Source organism: Sapajus apella, unplaced genomic scaffold, assembly GCF_009761245.1.
Source record: "Sapajus apella isolate SASKATOON/1434 unplaced genomic scaffold, GSC_monkey_1.0 scaffold30, whole genome shotgun sequence".
NCBI lineage: Eukaryota > Metazoa > Chordata > Mammalia > Primates > Cebidae > Sapajus > Sapajus apella.
The window spans coordinates 1,457,511-1,481,310 of NW_022436970.1; the positions used below are offsets into that span (position 1 = coordinate 1,457,511).

Genomic DNA, 23,800 nt, shown 5'->3' on the forward strand with positions numbered 1-23,800 from the left:
AAAAGAGAAAAGATGGAGGAAATATTTCTAACACAAACTTTGCAGAGCACTAAGTGTAATGATTAAAAAGGCTGACTACATGTCTTGGTTTGATAGAGATGGGTTTGCAGAGCCTGGGCAACACAGGGAGACCCTGTCTCTACAAAAAAAAAAAAAAGAAGAAGAAAAAAATTAGCCGGGTGTGGTGGTGTGAACCTGTGTACCCAGCTACTCAGGAGTCTGAGGTGGGAAGGTTGCTTGGGCCTGGGAGTTTGAGGCTATAGTGAACTATGATTGCCCCACTGTACTCCAGCCTGGGTGACAGAGCAAGACCACATCTCAAAAAAAAAAAAAAAATTACAGTATTACATAATTTCAGAAAAAGCAAGTGACCTTTGTTAGGTAAAATTCTTTTGCACATAGTTGAGACTGTATTCTACTACTGCTAACTACTCCTAAGTAGGCTGCCATGTTAGATTTGTTTCTCAAATGCCAAAGGAAAGGTAGTTACCCTGTTATTGGTAATAGCACGACAGTGCTTTTTATTATGTGTAGCAATAATATATAACATTCAAGGATATTACATAACTGCATTCAAACCCCAATGAGTACTTATTTTACAAACAACTGTGTAGCTAGGAAGTGACATAGCCCCCTAAAAACCCAGTTGATCAGATTTCATACTCTAACCACTACATGATACTGACTGTTGACACAAATGCTCTCCTGGACTGCCTGATTTACTGATTTGCTTGGGCAAAAGTTACAGGATATGACTATATAGAGGTACTGACAGTCATTCTCTACAGTGAAATGAAACTTCTGAATGTTAATTTATTTTAGATAGTCAAGTACTTCCTAAGTTAACAACAACATTGCTGTAGAGAGCTTTTTGGTCTACAGAGTATATGAAACGCTATAGGCAGCATAGACAGGATTATGGTTAAGAGCACAGAAACTCTGGAAAGAGACCTCCCAGGTCTCAATCCTAACTTAGCCACTTACTAGCTGTGTGACCACAGACATGTTTCTTCATCTCTCTGCGTCTCGTTTTTAAGACTCTTGAATAAACAGTAGTACTTATCTGATAGGATTTTCATTGGAATAAATGTTTAATAGATGCAAATGATTTTATAGTGCACCAGTTAGAATAGTGTCTGGCATGGAATAAGTACTTTGATAAAGGTTTGTTATTAGCATATTGATACCATCTGATTATACAGACACTATTTATACCTTTTTTATAGACAGTGAAACAAGTTTGTGACCTAACCAGGTCAGTGGATAAGAAAGTAGAGGCTGTCAGTCATTAAATTAGAAAGGTCTTTTTATGTCTAGTGCCATGTTTTTTCCACCCTACTACACCACGTTTACTACTACATTCATTCACTGGAAATATATTTCAGAGTAACACACATAAGTAAAGCAGTGAGTCTGGCTTCTACAGAACAAAAACGACGTATCTAAAACATGTCCCTCGGCCAGGCACAGTGGCTCATGCTTGCAACGCAGCACTTTGGGAGACCAAGGTGGGCAGATCATGAGGTCAAGAGATCGAGACCATCCTGGCCAACATGTAAAACCTGTCTCTACTAAAAATACAAAAATTAGCTGGGCATGGTGGTGCGCACCTGTAGTCCCAGCTACCTGGTAGGCCGAGGCAGGAGAATCGCCGGAACCCAGGAGGCAGAGGTTGCGGTGAGCTGAGATCACGCCACTGCACTCCAGCCTGGTGACAGAGCGAGACTCCGTCTCAATAAACAAACAAACAAAACAAAACATGTCCCTCACTGTCTTCAAGGTGGTGACAAGTGAGTAAGGGCAATCAGCTTAAGGGCCAAAAAAGTCCGTGTGTTACACTGTGTGGGTTATTTTATTTTTCAAATGCATGATGCTTTAAAAGGTCACAAGACACACTCTTTAAAACACTAAGGTTATTCCCGCATATTGTGATGCAAGTGACACAAGACTGCAAATTTCATTAAATGTGAAGAATCTTAGTTGTAAAGCTCCACTATTTAAATAATACACAGAAGAAAAAGGCATGTTCCATGTGTCTAGTTTTTGGCTGCAATGAAAAATACGCTTTGAATAAGTATAAACGAGAAAGGAATGAATGAATAAATGAACATGCTTTTTTCCCTTTCTACCTGGCCACTCCCAGCTTGTTACTGTCAGGTTTCACTTACATCAATATTGGGTGAAGTTACTGATATATTTACTAAAGGAAAAATGAAATAGCATTTATTTGTAAAATAATTACTGGCAGCGGTTTGAATTTTATAATCCCAACTGTATCTGTCCTTAATAAATAGGTTTAATTCCATTTTCTTTGCTGTTATCAATTATACAGATTATATGTGTCAATGTCTTGTATATCTCTAAAACTGAAATACATATTAAGACGCTATATAAGGAGCCGCAAGGTTCTGGCAATGCACTTTCTCTCCTGAAGCACATGCCTGAGTATTAAATGGCAGAATTTTTAACTTATTTTATATAACAATACTTTCAAACAGTAAAATAGATACAGAAATGTGCTTATTTCCTACTTAACCAATGGTTTAAAAATTTTAAACTAACTCAACAAGTCTAAATCATCAGGCCATAAACATTTTCTTAATAAATCTCAGCCTTAGTAGTAACGCAAAATGAGCTAAACACTGATGCCTCCTTAGATAATTTTCTCATTCTTTAACATCTTGAGTTATTAAACCTTCTTAAGCTAGGGCCCCAGTTTTTATACTCCACTTGTTATTGAATTCTTTTGTACTTCAAGTTTGTTTCATAATAGGCAAGCCAGAAAATATTATTGTACCCGGTGTTAATATACCTGAGCACCTGTGAAACAACCCAATTCCCTAAACAGGGTTACTTGAAAACATTAATGCTAAGAATCTGCCACCTACTTGAAACTGCTTTCTCATAGCAGCTAATGATATAATGATATACTGTGCCAATCGGTAGAATGAAAGCCATTACAATATTATTATAAGTATAATTCAGGAGGCATATTTAGAATGATATGGGCTATGGAGGGAGGAGGCTGCTGCAGACACTTAGGTATTCTCTCTCAGATGCCATCAAAATAATTGTTCCAAAATAGCATTTTCCTAAAATCCCTACATGGTAACAGCAAGTGGTAACAGTGACACTTTTTGTATGTGTGTGTGAGGAATGACACCAGTTTTTATGATTAAATGTACTTGCAAAGGTCATTTTTATGAGAAAATATAAGTCTTTGTAATATGGCTCCATGTTTCACAAAGGAAATGCCCTTTAATCACTGCCAACACATGGCAACACACTGAGAAATTTTCTTTACAGTTTGCTATGAAGAGAGCTTCACTACGGAATGTTCCCATTTCCTGTTCTATGAAACAAAATAAATTTAGTGAAATTTAACACACACGCAGTTCCTCTACTTATTACTCTGGAAGTAAGCGCGTATATATCAAGTTTCATCCCTAGTGGCTTATTTATGATAAATTTCTCAGATGACAAAGTCAGACAAGAGACAACAGTGGGTATCACTAAACCATTTAAGTAGACTTCTTAAAATGTTGCTTCTAAAACACGGCTTTTGCATTCTTTCAAAAGTGAAATCTATCCATCTCACCAAATCATAAAGCATCTTTATTTTCAACCCTGAAATTTCACAAAATGCAGAAACTTCTGCACTACCTTAACTTCTCTGAAGAGGGAGCATATGCTCAAGTAAAGCACAAAACGCCTCAAAAAGCTCTACACCTATGCAGCAGCTGCAATTTAAAAAAGAATCACTCACATGCTGCTGTTCCCAGATAAAATAATTGAATATTTAAAACTGCAAGTTTTGCACCACATTTTATCAAAGCTCCTCTTCCTTTAAAAGGAGAACACTCACACGCACACGTGTGCACACACGCACATCCTGGAATAGTCGAGATTGATCAAGTCTGAAAATCCTGTGCCACTGCCTGGAGAAGCAACTTTACGTTTAGTTTAGTGATTCAGTGCAATTTACGTAAAAAATCAAAACAAAAGCCAAGACAAAGCAGGTGTCCGTCAACAGCCTGACAAGCATGGACTTTGTCTTAAGAAAATGCAACTTTGCTAAAGAGACTCCTTATTCTTTCAGGATGACTACATCTTCTCAGAGAATCTTATTTAGCCCCCCACGTTCTGTTTGACACTGATTCATTACTTTTTTGAAAACCTTTAGAATTATTCGAAACCAAGAAAACACAGAAAATAACGACATCGTCAGTGATCTGGGAAAAAAGAGAACGTTTTGCTACATTAGCAAATAAAACTGTTTCAATCGATTGAATTTTAAAAGTTAAAAAAATGGTAATCAACCAAATTATCAAGCCATGTATCTATATTATTCTGCAAATATAAAATAAATTCACAGTTAAGCTGGCTGCTACAGAAAAGGGTTCGATTTGCAAAATACATGCAAGCCCTGTTATAATTCTCTCTGGATAAAGCACCCTTGCAGTGGTTTCCGACACTTCTCAGTAATTTAAACCACTCAGAGCCCAAAACTTCACACCAAAATATACTCTTCAGTGAAAGTGATAAAGTTTAAAATAGCAGTTCCCAGAAATGCATTTCTCTTTTCCCAACAAATAAGTCCAGTTTTACACTAAATGCTATTGTTCCAGTTGGCAAAATCGTAATTAAATTCCTGATAAATCTTAGCATGTGAAATAGTATTTCAAATACTTGATTAAAAATAAAATTACACATTGGGGAGATACATCAAGCACCACTCCTTAGAAGAGCTCACTGAATAGAAAACTGGGGCGCTGCTGGCCAGGAAGGCTTCTTTCTGGTGGAAGGAATGAACTGGTGGTGTTTGGTTTGAGTGTTTGGGGGATATAAGCTTTTAGTTTGTAAAGATAAAGCAGGAATAGCTAAAAAATACACAAACCTTTCATCCACAGTTAACTTTCGTGCTTGTCTTCTTTACATTTCTTCTCTTTCTAAAATATGTACACCAGAAGCCCCCGCTTTTTTTTAAGGGCACAGGATTGGGCTTCCAGGCAGAAAAGAAGAGGATGGTGGATGAAGGAGCTCATTATTCCAAAATTCCAAAGAAAAATTCAGAAATCCTCAAGCAAACTTCTGGGATATTAGAATGCCTAATGGTATCTATCTTGAATATTTGCAAGCTTCTTATGCGCTTTGTGAAAATTTTTTAATGGCATAAAAGCCTCCAATGAAAAAATATATATAAAGATTCTCCCATATTTTTTCATATACCAGCAATACATAAAAATTGTAACCTCTATAGTCTTAATGTGCATGAAGAAAATGAGATTCATTTTCATGGAAAAAAAAAGAAATGCACATGCTGAACTAGAAGCCTTTGGTTTAGCAAATTCAGCATTAACTCCACACAAACAAAAATACTTTATCTGTCATGAATATTTTCTCAGCTTTCACTGTTCCCCACTGTCATGTTATACATGCCGTGCAAATTGTGTGAATAATAGTTTTGTCCTATTTGGGATGACTTAATTGTGCCACTCTTAACCTCCCTCTTGCCTAAATATTTCCATAATAAGCACAATTTTAATATCCAAACCTCATATTTCAAAATCTTTAATTAGAAAATGGGCACACTAAGTTTAAAGGTGAATACTGAGAGCTATCCTAATATTTTAAACACTTACAGTTATACTTCTTCACAAAGTATCTATATCTGCAGGGATGAACCTTGAAGAGGTTCCTCCTTTTATGTCTTATCACACAATCAGCTACTTCTAGACTTTCCTAAAAAGATAGAGTCCAGATGGCTGATATTTAGTTCACCTGTGATAGATATTACATTTCAATAAAACTTTAATCTTAAAGAAAATTGTATTACTACTTATTAAAATTTGTTGACATGAAAAAGCATCGTTCTGATTTCCCTATGATCAGTTCCAAACGTGATGGAAGAAACTGTATGTTTCTGAGTTAAGTACTGAGTTTTTAAATTATACAAAATTTCCAGGCCACTAATAAGGAAAAAACAATTTACCAATATCTCTTAAATTGTGCGTGATTTCTTCAAGTACCTGGGAAAAAAGGGGTTTTTCACTAAATAACTTAAGATATGAATTCAAAATCATGTTTGAAATCTTCAAATATGAATGCTTTAATATAACGTAAAATACATAAGATGTTTAAGGCCATTAACATTATTCATTTTTCTTGATATCCCTAAGAATCTCTTCTGTAAAAGAAACTCTAATCCAGACTTAAATATTTCATTTTATTTAAGAATTCTGTTCTTACGAAAACTGGCCAACCTGGTATCTAATACACATTAAGTTTTTACTTTTCAAATCTACCTATTGACTAACGTTATGTCACAAAGATTCTTGAAGTGTCCAAATCTTATTTTAGAATTTTTATAGTAGCAGAAATTGTTTATCTTGGGATCCATGCGTCCCAAATTATCTCTGACCACTTAAAACAAAGCTTACCAGATTTTCCTGAGTTTTAAAACAAAAACAAACAAACAACAAAAAAAACAACCACACCAAACCCCTTTGTAATTTAACATAGAAAAAAAGACTTGACTGAAAAGTACAGTTTTAGGAAAGATCACTGGAGATGAGAGGTCATAAACTACTTCTAAGGATAAAACATCCTGTTTCCAGAAAAATCTGATGTTCAAGAGATTCCAACTGGGGTCATGGTGAGACTATCATGTTTCAAAGTTTCAAATCGGATTACAAGCGGAGACAAATTCCACAGAAGTGTGAAGTAGAAAGTCTGTAGTTGTTAACAGTTTCTGATAAAATGTGTATGATTTTGAAATATTTCAGATTCTAAGATCAAAGTTTTACATGTTTACATGTTGATGGGCAGAATAAAGTTTCCAAAAGATAATGCCTTTGTTTTGTTTCTGTGTTTGATGAAAGTATCTTATAACAGCACAATATAAAATTTTTTACTACTTTCTAATTTCAGTAATTTCATGTTCATTTTTGTTAAGAATCATGAATCATTTTTTTCAAAACTTTAATTTAATATAGTACATCTTTCTCTCTACCAATTCATGATGGAATGTGTATGATTATTAGGTTATATAAAACAAATTTGTTGAAATGAACAGTACAGTTGCAAAATATTGAGTTTAAGATGAAATATGGTTTGAAATGGAAAACCAAAATGTAGAAATCTAGCAAAACAAGATGTTCTCATGTAGATTCAAGAGCTTAGACATGCAAAATAAATTCTGACATCAGCAAACGACCACACTTTATTACTAAGGTCTTCGAAAAAAATGAGGACTACGAGAAATTGGGACGTGACTAAAAAGAGCAACATACTAAAATATGAACCGAGAAGATAAAAATGTACTGTGGTAATAAGCAGAGCTCTCGTGGGCAATTAGATAGCTGTCTTTCACACAGGCTTTCCTTAAAAAAAAAAAAAAAATCACCCTAGCCCTAAGTACAGGCCTATGAGCACTAGGGGGACAGTCTTCCTCCCCACACTTTGCTTGTCTTGCAGACCCTGCCGGATGGGTCTCCCGTTATCCCATCATTGTGTCATACTTCCACAGTGACTTGAGGCCTGTAGGTACAGTACACAGTACAAACACCCATGTGTGGATCTTGCCAGATCCATGGCATGATGTCGGGCCAGGCCTATGTTTTCTCTCTCCCACAGATGCTGCAGTGTTTTCAAAACAGGGCCAAGCAATCCCCTCTCTCTCCTGATAGCCTGGGAGGAAGACCCAGCCTAATGGCAGCAAAAGAAGTCCAGTCTCTGTACCACAGGCGTGTCGTAAATAATACCTGATGATGCAGTGTCACAACTTAAGTTTTCTTCCTTTTATCGTTAACAGAAAGAGAGGGCCCATTTCAAAAATGGGGGGGGGGGGCAGGTAATGAACTGCCACAACAGATTGTGACAGATTTATTACTATTTGTCATGGTAAATATGTATCAAAGGAAACATGTAAGTGTCTTTATGTAGTCATAATCACTCCAAAGGAAACCTTTTATTATCCCCAATCTTTTAGTATCTGTTATGCAAATATACATACTGAAACAAGTTTAAGAAGTATCTCTTATCAGATAGTCATAATTTTATTTGAACTTAAAAAAAAGCATGGTAGAGATCTAAAAATATAGAAATATAGATGTCCTGGGGCAAAAGTATAACTGTGTCTACTACAGGCCTTTTTGGAATCAAGTTAAAATAAATATTTTGTGTGGTGGTAAGCCACGTGGATCTTGTTATAAGTAATAAGCAATTGATATTTACAACAAAGCTTACATAAACTAAGCTAAATTGCTAGGAAAACAGAGCTGAGATAGTTTTTAGGTAATAAGTAAATGGATGATTAAATTACAAAATTATCTAAACTTGTTCTTGCTCAAAAAATAGGAATAAAAATTTCATTTATAATTGTATTTTCTTCCTCCTTGTCTTTCAGAAAAAGGCCTATTCACCAAAATGTTTCATAAGAACCATGAAAACATCTAGTCAAGATAGATTTTCTAAGAGTAAATCCTAAACGGACAACTAAAAGCTAAAAATCAAATAGAATAAAACCAAACTCCTACTTCCCAAGTTTTGTTTATTGCGAAAGAAAAAATATATATTTTTATATTTCTGAACATATCATGACATACCAGCAACACCTAAATTGTCTTAACAGCAAAGAAAACACTGTACCAGTAAAATTTTCTAAAGGGGCCAGATATCTATAGGGAAATACTTAAAAATTTACAAAGAATTATGAAAATTGTACTTGACAATGATGAAGCATAGACATACCATCTAATGCCACATCAATGCACTCCTTAGAAATTGTCTAGAGATCTGCCTAATCTTAGCAATGGAAAAAAACAAGCTAATTTTAATATGAGGCATAAAGAGGGTAGGATAGCTTTAAGTTTTCCACGGCTTTTATAGGACAGTTCTTCCATTGTTTCAAACATTCAAAAGTCCACTAAATGCATTTAATATTGTCCATATTAGGTTCAGGCATGTTTAAAATGTAAGCAGCTGTTAGGACTATATCATTTGAAGTTGTCATAAAACCTATTAAAAGCTAACGTTTCATCGACATTAAATCCACCCCTAACTTCAAGTTTAAAATATGCTTATAAAATCCTTTGCGAATATTAGTCAATTTCAATATAATACGGAAATTCAAAAAATACACAACTGAGTACAATTTTAGGTGACCTACTGATAGTTGAGGGTGACAATTATATACACGATTGTCAACCTTATTTACACAATATTTTTCTACATTTATGAATAATTTTGTGATGCTTCTTCAACATCACCAACTCTATGATAATCAGCATACAAAATTTGCTCTTTTTCCTGGTAAGACTTACTCTGATATATTTATTTAATAATTGTTTGGATGAGCTGAACTGAAATCAAGTCAAATACACAGGTGTTTGGGTTAATCTAATCTTAGCACATTTGCAAAACCTATTATTCTTCTAATACATTAAAAATGAAATGAAACTAATATGCAAGCATTGATTGGTAATATACTTTCAGAAATCTAAATATAATTTTATATTGAAGTATAAAAACATAAGGCTCATTAGCATTCTTTCAGAGAATACTAGCACTCTACAGAATTAAATCAAATCTTTATATCACAGGAAGGAAGAATGAAAGGAAGGATAAAGAAACAAAGAAAGAAGAGAGGAAACTTTTGTTTTCATTTTATATAAGGAGAAAATCACCAGAAAAAGACTAGTCCTAAACAAAACTAAATACAATTATCTAGGAATGTAAGAATTCAAAATACGATATTATGTATTTAGTTGTGATCGCAATCAACTTTTGCTGTGCTGGGGACCTGGGGGCGGGTGGGGGGTGTTTAGCAACTTCTGCATAGAGCTCCAGCTATTAAAAAGACCCAGAATGCTCTTGGTTACAACTGACTTCTTCTAGTTGTCACCTGGTAGTAAAGACACAAATGGCTACTGATGCAGCTACCTTTGCAGCCTTTATTCAGCAACCTCTCTAGAAAATAGAGACATTCTTCCTGCACTCTGGGCTGAAACCCATGTAAATTTTTCCTAAATCCTCTCCACAAATCTCCTTTCGCATGCAAATCCATAAATCATCATAATACTGACAAAGAATTTAACCAACACATGAAACTAATACTCATTCTCTTGAAAGCCCTGTACAGGTAAAACTCCTCAAACTTCAGGCACCCTTTCAAGGCTCTCTTTAGAGCTTAACCTGCTGAATATCAACATAACCACCCAGTCTTCCAGGATGTGCAATTAATCACTCCAACGTGGGACAGGTGGCTGGATGTGCAGGTCACTTCTACCTCCTCCACCTTCTAGATAAATGTGCTGCTCTGAGCGCATGGAAACTTATTTACATCTATCTCCTTCCCATCAATACAAAACAGAACTAAATAAGCAATATATAAAGCAGAAACAAGTAGTACTTACTGAAGATGGCAAACCTGGAGGAACTTTTCTAACTTTCTTTGTCTGTACCTCTGAAAGAAAATGAAGACGCTGTCAGCTCCCACATGCCCATTTTCCTAAGATAGATACAACCACAAAGGCTTCTAGATGATACCATATTTCCTCAAATCATTACCTTAGCAAACTGTAGTTACCAGGATCACATTTGATTCTAGCAGAAATCAAATTCTGCTTTGTTCATAAAAACGAAGATATTTAACTTTTTGCTACTTTGATCTCTTAAAAGCTTCCTTATGGGCACAGCCAAGAGAAAACTAGAAATAAGCAGACACCAAAAAAGTTCTGCTACCCTAGTTAAGGTACCTACCCAGTGTTCTAGGGGGTTAGTCTCCTGGCTGGCAACTGAGCCAGACTTTATGGTTTTCTTGAGGTGGGAGGTAGGATGAGGGGGTGATAATTTTAAAGAAAGAAAGAAAAAGGCATAATCATCCCTCAGGCATTCAAACAAAGGAATACCTTACCCATGGCACTACTGTGAAGAGGCCTCCTTCGGGGATTATTGCTAGAATACTGATAGTACTGGGAACCAGGTTTGGTGGGCGAAAGGGTTCCTGGGTTGCCCATATCCATGTCACCTCCAAGGAGACTCTGCTAAAAGGTTAAAAAGGGAAAACAAACATAGAAGGTTAATTTTTTACTTTCACCACCTCCCAACTGATTGTTAGTACTTAAACCAATGCAATAAAGCAAACAGCATCTGCTGAGCTGAGACAATTAACAAAACAAAAACCCAAAAGAAAGGCAGTCTAAGAAGCTATCACAAAGTTTTTGAATTTTTAATTCTTTACTTTTAGGAGGAAAGTAGATGATTCCCTTTAAACAATATTTTTAAAGTCTTTTAAGATGACTCACGTTTTAATTTCGCAAAACAAATGGCATTTATATAAGACTAATGTTTCCTTTCTCTAGACTTAGGCTTATATCTGGGAACTATTCATCCCCTTCCTTAACAAGAAGAATCTCATTTTGTGAACGCATACAACTTCCCCCCGCTGCACACACTGGGGGTGAGTGTAGCCTATCAACTCCAAAGAGAATCCTGCCTCTCTGTACCGCATATCCTGATTCTCCACGAACTGACACAGCACCCACAGAAGAGAAAATGCCAACTGAACCAAGAGGAAATTCAAATCCTCACGCTAACTCTCAAAATCATAGAAATAGCAGATATTCCACGCTAACAGCCACAAATCAAAGGACTTCAGAATGCCCTCTTGAGGTCTATCGGAAACTAAGACACATCCCACAGATTAAACATTTACCTGAACGCTAGAAAACTTCCACAATAACTTATCACAGTGTGACAAATCGTTAAACTTTTAAAAATTATGACATCAGAAAGATTATATAATATTACATTTTCTAAAAACTACATAGAAACTTACCCATAATATATAAATCGCCTGATTATACTCTGCATTGAACACATTGTTCTTTTAATTATTCTGATATGCAATAAAACAAGAGTAGATAGTAGCATTTATATTAAGAACAAATTTACTGTTTAATAAAGAAATTTTAAAATTAAGTACTAAAAATCTAACTTTATCGTTACTTGTAATCAACTTTTACTGACTGAACTAATTACTGTCCTTGATAAAGTACAGAATGTGTTTTCCCTAATCTAAATTCTAATCACCATGTCACTCACAACAGACTTAGGGATGCTTCACTAACACACTATTCACATGCAAAATACTCTAAATAGGCCAATTATGACTCTGCCCCTGTTCCCTGGTTAACCCGCTGAGAACTGAAAAATTTCACAAGGCAGTCACCAACTAAAACAAAGGGTCCTTGTTTTAAATTAAGACAGTCTTTTTGATTCCTAAATAGCTCAACAAAGTGGCATGTCTTCTAGTGAAAGCAGTTGGTCAAATATGACCCATAAGCTGTAAAATCAAAAATTCAAACCTCCCCTTTCCACCGCCATATAGCTAAATATCATAAAGAGAGCCTCTCTATTCCAAGGGTTTTTTTCTGAGTGTTGGATGAGTCATATATAAAGGACTAATCAGCTACTGACAAGCTCGCCTTTACTGATTCCAGTTTAAGACTTTTTCAAGAGATATGTAATAAACATTACTTCAAAATACAACTTCAAGGATGAGATTCCAGGTTGAAATCACATTTTGGGTAACAAACTCGTTTCTAATATCTTAATATTTACCACATAAATAGCTGATAAAACCAGATGTATCAGACAAAAATCTGACATCTGCATGTGCAACTATTGCCTCTTTTGAATTTAAGAGACATATTAAAACGCTACACAATGACAAACTAAAATAGAAGGCTTATTACAGTAAAGTTTTGTATAAATCAGAAATCTAGGAATAAATAATTTATCATTTAGGAATGGCATTCAAAAATTTTAGAATCTCAATCTGAATTTCACTCTTGGCATTTCTTATTAACAAAGTAAGTTTAATTGAAGTCCGTGTCCAAGTTTTCTTTGAAATTTCCATCAATAAAGCTGTGAATAATTTGAAATCACAACTTCCTTACAGTTTGGTAAATCTACGAATGAGTCTTAATTTCATTGGAAAGAGGAGTTTGAAAATAATTTCGTATTTTAGACACACATCACCCCTATTTCTTCATTTTTCTTTTTCTAGAAATACATAAAATATTCAGAAAAGGGCCGAGCAAATATGTTGAAATGTTTTCTTGTGTTTTTAAATGAGTTTAACCACTGGTTAATTCCTCTTGGTCCTGGTGGCAAAGGTTTTCATTCTCAAGAAATTAAATGCATTCAAGGGGTCAACCTAAAAACAAACACACTTGCTATGCTGTATTTTAGCAGCATTCACAATAGAGCTGTGAAAAAATATAAAATGATAACTACAAAACAGCTACTGGCTGTGGTTGACCTTATTGTTGTTAATTTAAAAGAAAATAATTTCATGGGCCAGTCATAATAAATCACGCATCCAACTCTTATACATGCAGGCACAAGGACTACATATAGTAACACAGTACTAAGACCAGATAGCACTTAGAAACCTTTAGTGGTTCCTGCTAATCTTTATTTTTTCACAAAGCACATTCCTGTTTCTTTCTCCTTAGACCTGTTTGTTCCTATTTCTTTCTCACTTGGACAATAGAATCATTCTTCTAAAGCAACAAAAATAAACATTTCCTCACACTTAAGGGGGCCCTAAACACCTCCTTAGGGAAAATGAAGATAAAAATATATGTATTCTTATTGTAGAGTATACTTATAAAGTGAACAATGACCATTTACTATTGTTTGGCCTTTACGTCACATACTTAACTCTCTGTAGCAATGAGAAAGATAAATTTTCCACTGCCTGACAAACCCAGAGTTTCTAAATTTTAAAAAGTGATTGGCATTTGATTTGAAGTAAATTAAATTCTGCACAAAATGGATAAGGTATTTGTTTATATTACAAATTTACCTGCATATCTATCTTCAGCTCTGAAGACAAATTTCTGCTTAAGAAAAGTTAAGCTTGAAAAAGAAGTCTACTTTCAGAATGGACAAATGCATCCTTGCCTTAAATAGGATTATAATGGTTTTAGGTTTTTCACATTGTGCAAGCTCATGTTCTGCGGTTATGCTGGGTCCCAGTAGTAGGCTGCCCGAATCTGCCAGGAAACACTGGAGGCAAGATGTGGCATCTGGCAGGGCGAACCTGTAAATCTTAAACCCATAGTTTAGCATTTTGCTTAACTGTCCACAGTGTGATGAGACAAGCCCTTCCCCTTACTCGCTCCTATTTTTTTTCCCAAATGCAAACAATTTCAAGACTCAAAATACCGTAACTAAAGAATAAAACACACTGACTTTGTCAACCAGGTTGGAATGTTTTGGGGTTCACCCTCTGCAGCCAATTCCCCTGCAAATAGCCATTCCTAACTTGGCCATTCAAATCCCCAAATACAGCGCCCTGTGAGTGTCTTTTTCAATTAAATTTTTTTGTTTGTTTTACATCAGATTTGTCTGCTTTAAATCAGATATGGGTCTCAGAATGTCTTTCGAACACATTCTCAACCCTATTCCTTTTCGGGGGAGCTTCTTAACCGCCTTGATCAGCCACTGAACTTTGCTTATGCAACCAAGAAAGCAAACCATGAATTAAACTTGAGTAACAGAAAAGCAGCATATATCTCAAATTAGATTTATAACTGAATGGTAATCAAAAATAGAACTCACTGCTTGAAGCTTAAATTATCAACTTTTTTCTAGTTAAACTAAAATCATCTTGCTCTGAACTATTATTTCATTTCAGTCAGCACTTTAAATGTAATGGGTGGGTGGTACATTTCTAAAAAGGAAGATTATATTTATACTTAATTATAGATATGACTGAGATCAGAGTACGATGAATAGTGCTTTTCTGGCTTATAATTAATGCATCTAATAGGTGAATGACCTTGAATTTCAGAGTTGGAACCTGGGAGAGGGAAAAAAGAAGTAGGAGAAAGAAAATCTCTGGAGAAAAGCAAATGTGCCCCTGGTTCCTCAGGGCTTTCTCTGATTTTGCGTCACTCCCATTACGTTGTGATCCGATATCAGACACAACATCTTGGGGGGATGTTGCAGAACAGAGAAAAGCAGTCTCAGATGAAACCAGATTAAGCTCCTTTTCTGAACTATTGCCAAATGCTTGTGAGTCTAATTCATGTTTGGGTATTCTAGTACTCACACAGCTGCAATTCCATTCTTTCATCACAAACCTAAGTGATGTATAGTGGCTTTGTATGGTGAACTGACTCTATAAAGCCAGGATTATTTTAAATGTTAATATGAAAAAAAGAAATTCTGAACCACCATAAAACTTTTACAAATGCAGAATATATGTGTAGGTATCTACCGGACTTTGTGGCGACAAATGCAAAATACACATTGAGTGAAATCACAAATTAGATTTGTTTAAAATACCTTTTATCACAATTGAGGTCATTTCTACATAGTTAATTCTGCACAGAATCGGGTTTTCAAAGACACTGCTGAATAAGATTCCTAACAGCCTTGGGGAAGTTTCTGTAAATCCCTGTCGAATAGTTGCTGCTGAATTTGCCATTCTGACCACAGAAGGGCCATTGCTGACTTACTACGGTAGCAGGAGGGGGGCGATAATTTTGCTGCTGTTGGCACTTACTCTGCAACCTAGAATATATCTTGCACCAAAGGGCAATGAAGAACACAATATTTCCACCTGTCCACTTTTGAACTTCAAAGCTCAAAACTGAAGGTCTTTGGATGGTCTTTATTCTTGATTCCTAAACGTCCAGGAGTACACCTTTATAAGTTATTTTTATTTCTGTCCTATACTTGGTTTTAGCAAAAGAGGACTTGGGAAACTTAGAGAGACAAGATGACTAAGATATCTTGCAAATTAGGGACTTAAAAGACTGTCGTGCTGTACAGAAATGCAAATTATTCAAATTATTATTTAGCAAATAATTTTTAAAGGCTTTTTGTCAGTGTCTTTTATTTCTACATTAAACATGTAATGCACATTGTATTTGTAACAAGTCAGAAGTAGAATTCATGTCCATTAAGGAAAGAGGGAGGGCTTTAAGGTCGGACTGATCTGGTTGAACCTTAGCTCAAAGGCATACACAGACAATGTAATCGGGGGTTAGTTATGCAACTTCTCTAAACCATATTTCCTTCCTCTGTAAAAAGGGACTAATAAGAGCTCCATCATAGGGTTATCAGGAATAGACGAAACGACGTATGTAAAATGTTCCGCAGAGCCAGGCTTCCAGCACAGAGCTTACCTCTTCCTCCGTCCCCCACAAAATAGTCCTGTATTATGATCCACTGATTATTATTGAAAAGATACATCAAAAGTTATGAATAATCATTAGTTAGATTCTCTATTTTCAGATAAAAACTGCAAGCTGTGATAGTAATTTTGAAAAGTTACTATAAAAAGCTAAAAATGAGTTCTATATGGGAGTCTACATAACAACCATCATAGCCTCATGGCCTAGAGCTACACTAGCAACAAGAAATGACCAGGTTTTTTCCATATTTAATAAAGAAATTGCCCAACAATCTCCATAATTAAGTTTAAGTGGCCATGTTCCTGGAACTGCCACAAGGATGAGTTCTGTGGCTCCTTTAATTTTGCTTTTGCACGCATGAGCAAACTGCTACTGTTAATTCAACTATAGGTAAAATCAAAACTAGTTACAGTTAACCAACTATACAAAAATAAGAAATGCATTACATGTGATCGAATTTCATAAATCTTGTGATGTTACATTCAAACTCTTGCTACTGTATTAGTCACTGATAAGTAACCTCAAATATGGTTCAATTTTGTGTTTTAGTCCTTACAAGGGTAATTATAAGTCTTAATCAATGTTTATGTGATACTTATCAAGTACTGTTTTAAAAAATACATATTTTACTTCTTCATGACATCACAAAGAAATAAAAATAAATGAATGCACTAGATAGGTTTGGTTGGAAATGTACGTAATTCCCAAGAAATTCAACTGCCTAAAACAAAATTATTTATTTTAGCAGTGATTGTATTTCACCAAACATTAAAAAATTCAAATACATTGTCTTTCCTCATAAAGAAACACAACACCTTATATTTAAATGTTATAAAGTGATGCAAAGGTTGCCATGGTAACTAGTACTTAATGTATAACAGAGTAATAGTCAAGTAAAACTCAAGCATTTTGGTATGGAAATTACAACTGCCCAAGGGTTGGCAAGATTTATGCATACACCTATTTGACTAACTCTCAAATTGTATTTAAAGAAAAAGAGAGAGAGAGAGAGAATATATTATTTATTGTATACACTAAAGTGAGAAGTTTTTTGTTTTCCTGTTTTGTGGGGTTTTTTGATGGTTTCTGAAAATCCATTCTAGAATTCCAGGTCATCTATTACATATTAAAAGGGGGATTATATTTGTTTGTGGGAAGGCAGAAATTTGGCAAAACGAAAACATTGAGGCAATCAGTCACCTACAATAAAAATTGGATTTGAAGAAATCTTATGTAAACACTACAGAATTTAAGATAGCTATCTTCTTTGTCAGTTTAAGCTCCTTCTCAGTTCAGAAAGTTCATTTAATATGTAATTCACTATGTAGTGAGTCGATATGCTATAATCACTACTTGCCTTAAAAATGTTTCCTTCAGCAATTTCGTGCCAAAGTAAAAATAGAACAATTTGAATACGACCTGTTAACATACTAGGGAATTAGCAGCACTTTCGCTATAAATATAAACATGTAGCTATAATAAATGTGCTGAAAAATATATTTGGCCAGGTTGCTATTTTAGCAAAATAAAGGCATATAAAACGGTCACAAGTCAGTCTTCATCATATTGAGTGGAAGTCACATTTCAAGGTTGTTGTAAATGTCTGCCCCTCTGAGCAAGGTTCTATGACAGCCATTTTTACGTAGGTTGGCCTCCCTGGAGACAGGGACCAGGGTCATATGGCCTATCCAGCACCTGACATAGAGGCTCGATTACAGCCTAATGGCCAACTCTGTGTGCTATCACTAGAACAAAGCGTTCTGCTAACAACCTGCACCTGTAAATATGGCGACACACCTATCACACGATGGGAGGAAACAGAGATTATCTGGAGAAGTAATAGCACATTACATCTGCACAATGTAATCTTCAATTCATCCTGAAATTATTTAAGTCGTGACCATCCTTCCAAAGCTATGCACAGTTTCAAGCCCGTCTGCACTCAAGGAGCACTAACTATTTACCTCCCAAGATTCCTTCTTGAATATCAGACCAAGAGTGTATGGTATATAAAGGCCAAACTAGTGGATAAAGTAGCTAAAAGAGGAAATGACTTCTTCATGTTTTAACTTCCTACAGTGCCTGGCGCAGAGACCTACCACAGCAAATGCTCACTAAATATTGAAGTAAAAGCAGAACTAATGCTATTGATCAAATCGATGGCTTGAATAACTACTATGCTTTTGTTTTTTAGCAGAAATCTTATCCTTAAGTCATTCCAACTACTATTGCTGCTAATAATAACCACCATAGTAGTAGCATAAGTAGTAATAGTAGTATGAGGAGGAGGATGGATGGATGTGAATGTAAGAATAGTGGCAAGGGCCGGGCACAGTAACCCACACCTGTAATCCCAGCACTTTGGGAGGCTAAGGTGGGCCGATCACCTGAAATCGGGAGTTCGAGACTACCCCGACCAACATGGAGAAACCCTGTCTCTACTAAAAATACAAAATTAGCCAGGCATGGCAGCACATGCCTGTAATCCCAGACACTTGGGAGGATGAGGCAGGAGAATCTCTTGAACCCGGGAGGTGGAGGTTGTGGCAAGCGGAGATCACACCACTGCACACCAGCCTGGGCAACAGAGCAAAAAATCCATCTCAAAAAAAAAAAAAAGAATAGTGACAAGGATAGTAGGTGTAGCTATAGCAGCAGCAGCTACCAGTCACAGTGTCCACTAAGTGCCAGGCACAGGTACAGATCCTTTACATGCTAACAAGTTAGATGCTACAACCCCCAATGTACAGATGGGGCATTCAGAGTGGTTATGTGACCTGACCAATGCCATGTGGCTGGTAAGCAGTGAAGCCAAGCTGGGAATTCAGTTAGGCATGACTTCAAAGCCTATGCTAGTTCTCTGCTCCACACTTCCCTGCTATTTTCTGTACATTTGGTTTTTCTCCCCCTCCCACAACCATTAGAAAGCTCATTTTTAAGTCAAGAGCTTATCCTAAAATTTACTCCACAGGAGATCATCTAACTAAGTAGGGTCAGACAAGCCTAGGTGTGAACACCACTTACCCCTGGATAATCCGGGATACTCTGTCTAACTTTGGTGGACAAAGCTCCTTGTCTGGGAAATGCTGTATAAGAATGCCTACCCATGGTAAGAATTCGGTTAGATAATACAAAGTACTTAGCAAAGTTCCTAGCACTTACTGAGGCTTAAGTGTAAGGAGTATTTTTATATATTTTGTATATTTAAAAATCTTACTATATACTAATACAGAAGGTGTTATATAATATTATAATGTAAGTTTGGATGAAATGATACGATGTATGATATATAAGTCATGCACAGATACATTATATAAATTTCTAATAGGCCCAGGACACATGAGGCTGAAAACAGCAAGCCTGCGTAGACAACTGAAATCTCAGTTCTTCAGTCTGATCCTCCCACTCCCCACCCACCCCCCGCCTCTGCTCTCCACAGCTGCCTGCCACTCAGCTCTAATCTTCATCTCCACGGTGGGGTCAATCATCTTCTCTAAAAAGGTTCAAATTCTTTTTCTTTATTATTAGTATTTCTTTTCCCCCAGTCTTCTTTCATTTCAGCCCTCTTTCTTCTAGACTTTTCCTTCCACTTCATCTGAAAAATTTAACATTTATAGCATTGGTGGCAAGTAACTCTTTTTTTTTTTTGAGATAGAGTCTTGTTCTGTCACCCAGACTGGAGTACAATGGCACAATTTCAGCTCACTGCAACCTCCACCTCCCGGCTTCAAGTGATTCTCCTGCCTCAGCCTCCTGAGTAGCTGGGACTACAGGGGTAGTCCACACCACCATGCCCAGCTAATTTTTTGTATTTTTAGTAGAGACGGGGTTTCACTGTGTTAGCTAGGATGGTCACCATCTCCTGACCTCGTGATCCGACCGCCTCGGCCTTCCAAAGTGCTGGGATACAGGCATAAGCCACCGTGCCCGGCCCTTGCAAGTAACTCTTTTTTCTCTTTTTCTAATCTGTGGTATCCTCAAGGGCAGAAAGTGAGCTTCCATCATGTTTGTATTCCTGGCATTCAACAGAGTGGGCCCTAGTACATAGTATGCCTTCAGTAAAGATCAACTAGATAAGATAGTTTATTAGCTATGGAAGATGCTTGCATGATTTTAACCATCACTAGTATAAAGATAATTAGATAACTTCTCCATCTCTACCCCAGCAGACACATAATTCTTCCATCTCTATACTCAGTCTTGTCCTCAGCTTTTCTCCTGTGCTTTGGAGTGGTTTTTAAAAACATCACCTCATGAATGCTTCATACAAAATGTAAAATTTGATCCTTAATATGCAAAAGGCTCAACGCATCTTTTCCACAAAACTTCTGCTGATTCCTAATTATACTTTGAGTCCTTTAAAGTACGTTTGAAGAGTAAGAACTTGTAACGTCTGTGAGGAAATCAGTTGTATGTTTTTCTAGACACCTGATGGCTTACCTTTGCTCTTATCTATGACAGGTTTGGTTGAAAATGGTCAAACTTCCCTAAATACATGAGGCTGTTAAATAGGTCATCATTCACCCAAAGGGCCGTGTTCTAAAAAGAATCTGGAGCAGGTGGGGTAATCCAGACATGGCGCAGGAGGAACAGATTCAGTAGTGCCATATACCTTCAGTAGAAGAAACATTGCAACAGAGAGGACAGAGAACAGCACAAGAAGGGAATGTTTACTGTGGGAACACAGCATATGAAATAGGTTAGGAGAACTTAAAACAGCTGGCTACGAAATGACTCCTGTTAGTAGGTAGCAAGGATGTCTTAACATGATATTTAGCGCTTGGATTCTACCTTCTTAACTACTGACAACAGACTGGGTCAGCTAGGGTCAAAGCCACAAAAATAGCCAAAGGAGACTAGAGATGGAACTTCGATCACCAAGACAACAACTTAAGAACTGAGTTTCAACACAAGAAAAGTTTTGTTGTGTTTCTTCACAGGAAGCGAGATGGCCCAATTTTTCTTCTGACAATGCCAACTTTTCCAGAATGGCACCATTAAATACCTAAAAATGTTCTAAGACTGAGGTCATCAAACATTTTTCTTAAAGGACCAGACAGGAAATATTTTAGTCTTTGCTGGCCATACGGTCTTTGTTGCAACTATGCAACTCTGTCATTGTCACTGTAAATCAACTGTGCGTAATACGTAAATAAACAGGTCAGGCAGTGTTCCAGTAAAACTTTATTTATAAAAAGTGGCTGTTGGTTGGATTCGGCCTCAAGGTACGATTTGCTAAAACCCTTTTCTTTTTCTTTTCGACATGAAGTCTCACTCTGTCACCAGGCTGGAGTGCAGTGGCACTATCTTGCAACCTCCACCTCCCAGGGTCAAGTGATTCTCACGCCTCAGTCTACCAAACAACTGGGACTACAGGCGCACACCACCACGCCCAGCTAGATTTTGTATGTTTAGTAGAGACAGGGTTTCACCATGTTCACCAGGATGGTCTCAATCTCTTGACCTCGTGATCCACCCACCTCGACCTCCCAAAGTGCTGGGATTACAGATGTGAGCCACCACAGCCAGTCTGCTAATCTCTTTTCTTGAAAAAAAAAAAAAAAAGCTATAGGATATATTCTCAACGTTCAATTGCACTGCCTGGGTAGAAATGTTATGAGATCTACGGATGCATCTTCACACTTCGCTCTCCCCAACACCCCAGCCTCACCTAGAACATTCATGCACTGTGGACAGAACTGGCCTTCTAAAATCCAGAGCTGCTCCTGTTCCCTCAAGCAGACAAAACTTCAGAGTTTGGAAATACTGTGCCCCAAGCGCCACCCATGACTAATCTAGTACGAATCTGCCTTCCAGGCCTCTCTTTCCTCTTTCACACATTTCTCCACTGAGATGCACTGAACACTACTATGAGCCAGCTACTGTTCTAGGCGCTGGGAATACAGTCCTCATCTATCTCTTCCCCTCCCTGCAGCCTAAGTATAGTCAGAATCACATGGAATTGCTCATGGTTTCCTAATTACACTCTTGCTCATACAAATGTTTCTCTGCACTTCTACAAAGGCTAACCCCTCTTCCTGAAAGATCCTTTCTTCCCATTCAACGGCAGAGAAGCCACTTCCAAACAACCATGAGGACTGGTCCGATGTCTTCTCCTTGAGACTCCTTCCCCAACACAGCTGGGGAGGTTAGCTCCCCTACCCCCGGCTTCAGGTCACTCCCTTATCACAAGGCCTTGGAACGTCCTCACTGTTGAATCCCAAGCCCTAGCACAGAGATGCCACTCAGTAAATGGCAGCAATCACACAAATAACAGTCAATATCCTTACAGTGCTTGGTATGTTTCGGGCTCTGTTGGCTATGCAACTCATTTAATATTCATAACCCTCAAGGAGGGGATTCTATTAAGACTGCTTTACAAATAAGATGGCCTGAGGCAGAACTAAGTGAAGTACCCACCAAGATTATTTGAAAAAGATTTCAAGATGCATGAATAACCAAATTGTGTGCATCCCACTGATCTTTCTTACATCTTCTGGATTCACACTGTTACTGCAAATCCCACATCTGAAATTTTCAATAATCAACTCATGCTTATCCTGAAATCACATGCTTGGAGCCTCCCAACTGCCTTCTCCTTTCTTATCTCCAACAACTACCAGCTTCAGAACTTCAGCTCTATTCAAAAGAAAATGGCCAAGTATGGTGGCTCATGCCTGTACCTTCAGCATTTTCAGAGTCCACGGTGGGAGGATCACTTGAGCCAAGAGTTCAGGAGTTGGAGGCTGCAGTAAGTTATGTACCATTGCGTTCTAGCCTAGGCAACACAATGAGACTTTGTCTTTTTTTTTTAAAAAAAAAAAAAAAAAAAAAAAAGGAGAAGAAGGAGAAGAAAGAAGAAGGGAAAAGGAAGAAAGAAGAAAAAGGAAGAAAGAAGGAGGTAGAAGGAAAGAAGGAGAAGGAAGAAGAAGAAAGAAGGAAACATGTATCTGACCCTGACCTTTGGGCTCCAGTGTCCGTTCCCCACTTACACAGTGACTGTCCCTTTTTTGAAATACATTCTGAACTTGCTTATTCCATAAAATCTTTGTAAAATAACTGGCCTCCGATCATTCAGTTTACTCAATATTCACACACATAACATTATAATCAGCCTTAAATGTTTATGAGAAAGATGGTATTAAAATAACAAACAAGCAAATAACTTTACAGAGTTAGACTAGGACTGTGATCTTTAGGTTTCCTTAGAGTAACTGAAGAGCATTTGCATTTATAAATATTCTATTTTCTCTCCACGGATGTAGGACAGGAATATTCTTATTATGTTTTCTTATATTTCTCATTATAAATATATTTAGATATTCAGCATATGACACTGACTTGCTGAACTAGTTCTCAAGCCAGTTTAACAAAAATCATGAAAGGATTCAGCAGTATAAACACTTTTAAAAGACCGAAATAATCTTGTATATCAATTTTTAAAAGAAAATCTTTTCACACAAATATTTCCCAAGAAAGTACTTACACACATGTGACTGGATGGCTCAAAATTAAAGGAGACTCTAATGCAAAATCAAACAAATTCCAAAGAGAGAAGATGGATAGGGTAGAGAAGAACATGA

The 23,800-nt window shown here is 36.7% G+C and overlaps 1 protein-coding gene across 45 annotated transcripts in view; it reads right to left on the minus strand.

Annotated features, from left to right (window-relative positions):
- The window catches only part of TCF4 (transcription factor 4), a 370,299-nt gene that overhangs the window by 115,701 nt on the left and 230,798 nt on the right, over positions 1-23,800 (minus strand). For 27 of the 45 annotated variants that reach the window (XM_032293844.1, XM_032293846.1, XM_032293837.1 and 24 more), the window contains 2 exons: positions 10,916-11,045; positions 10,416-10,465 (listed from right to left, as the gene is read on the minus strand). The exons of 4 other annotated variants lie outside the window; for them this stretch is intronic. In XM_032293844.1, coding sequence (XP_032149735.1) covers positions 10,416-10,465; positions 10,916-11,045 — 180 coding nt within the window. Of the gene's footprint in view, positions 1-10,415; positions 10,466-10,915; positions 11,046-11,839; positions 16,426-23,800 lie in introns of those variants that run through there. 14 more of the 45 variants (XM_032293849.1, XM_032293840.1, XM_032293826.1 and 11 more) reach the window with 2 other exon arrangements.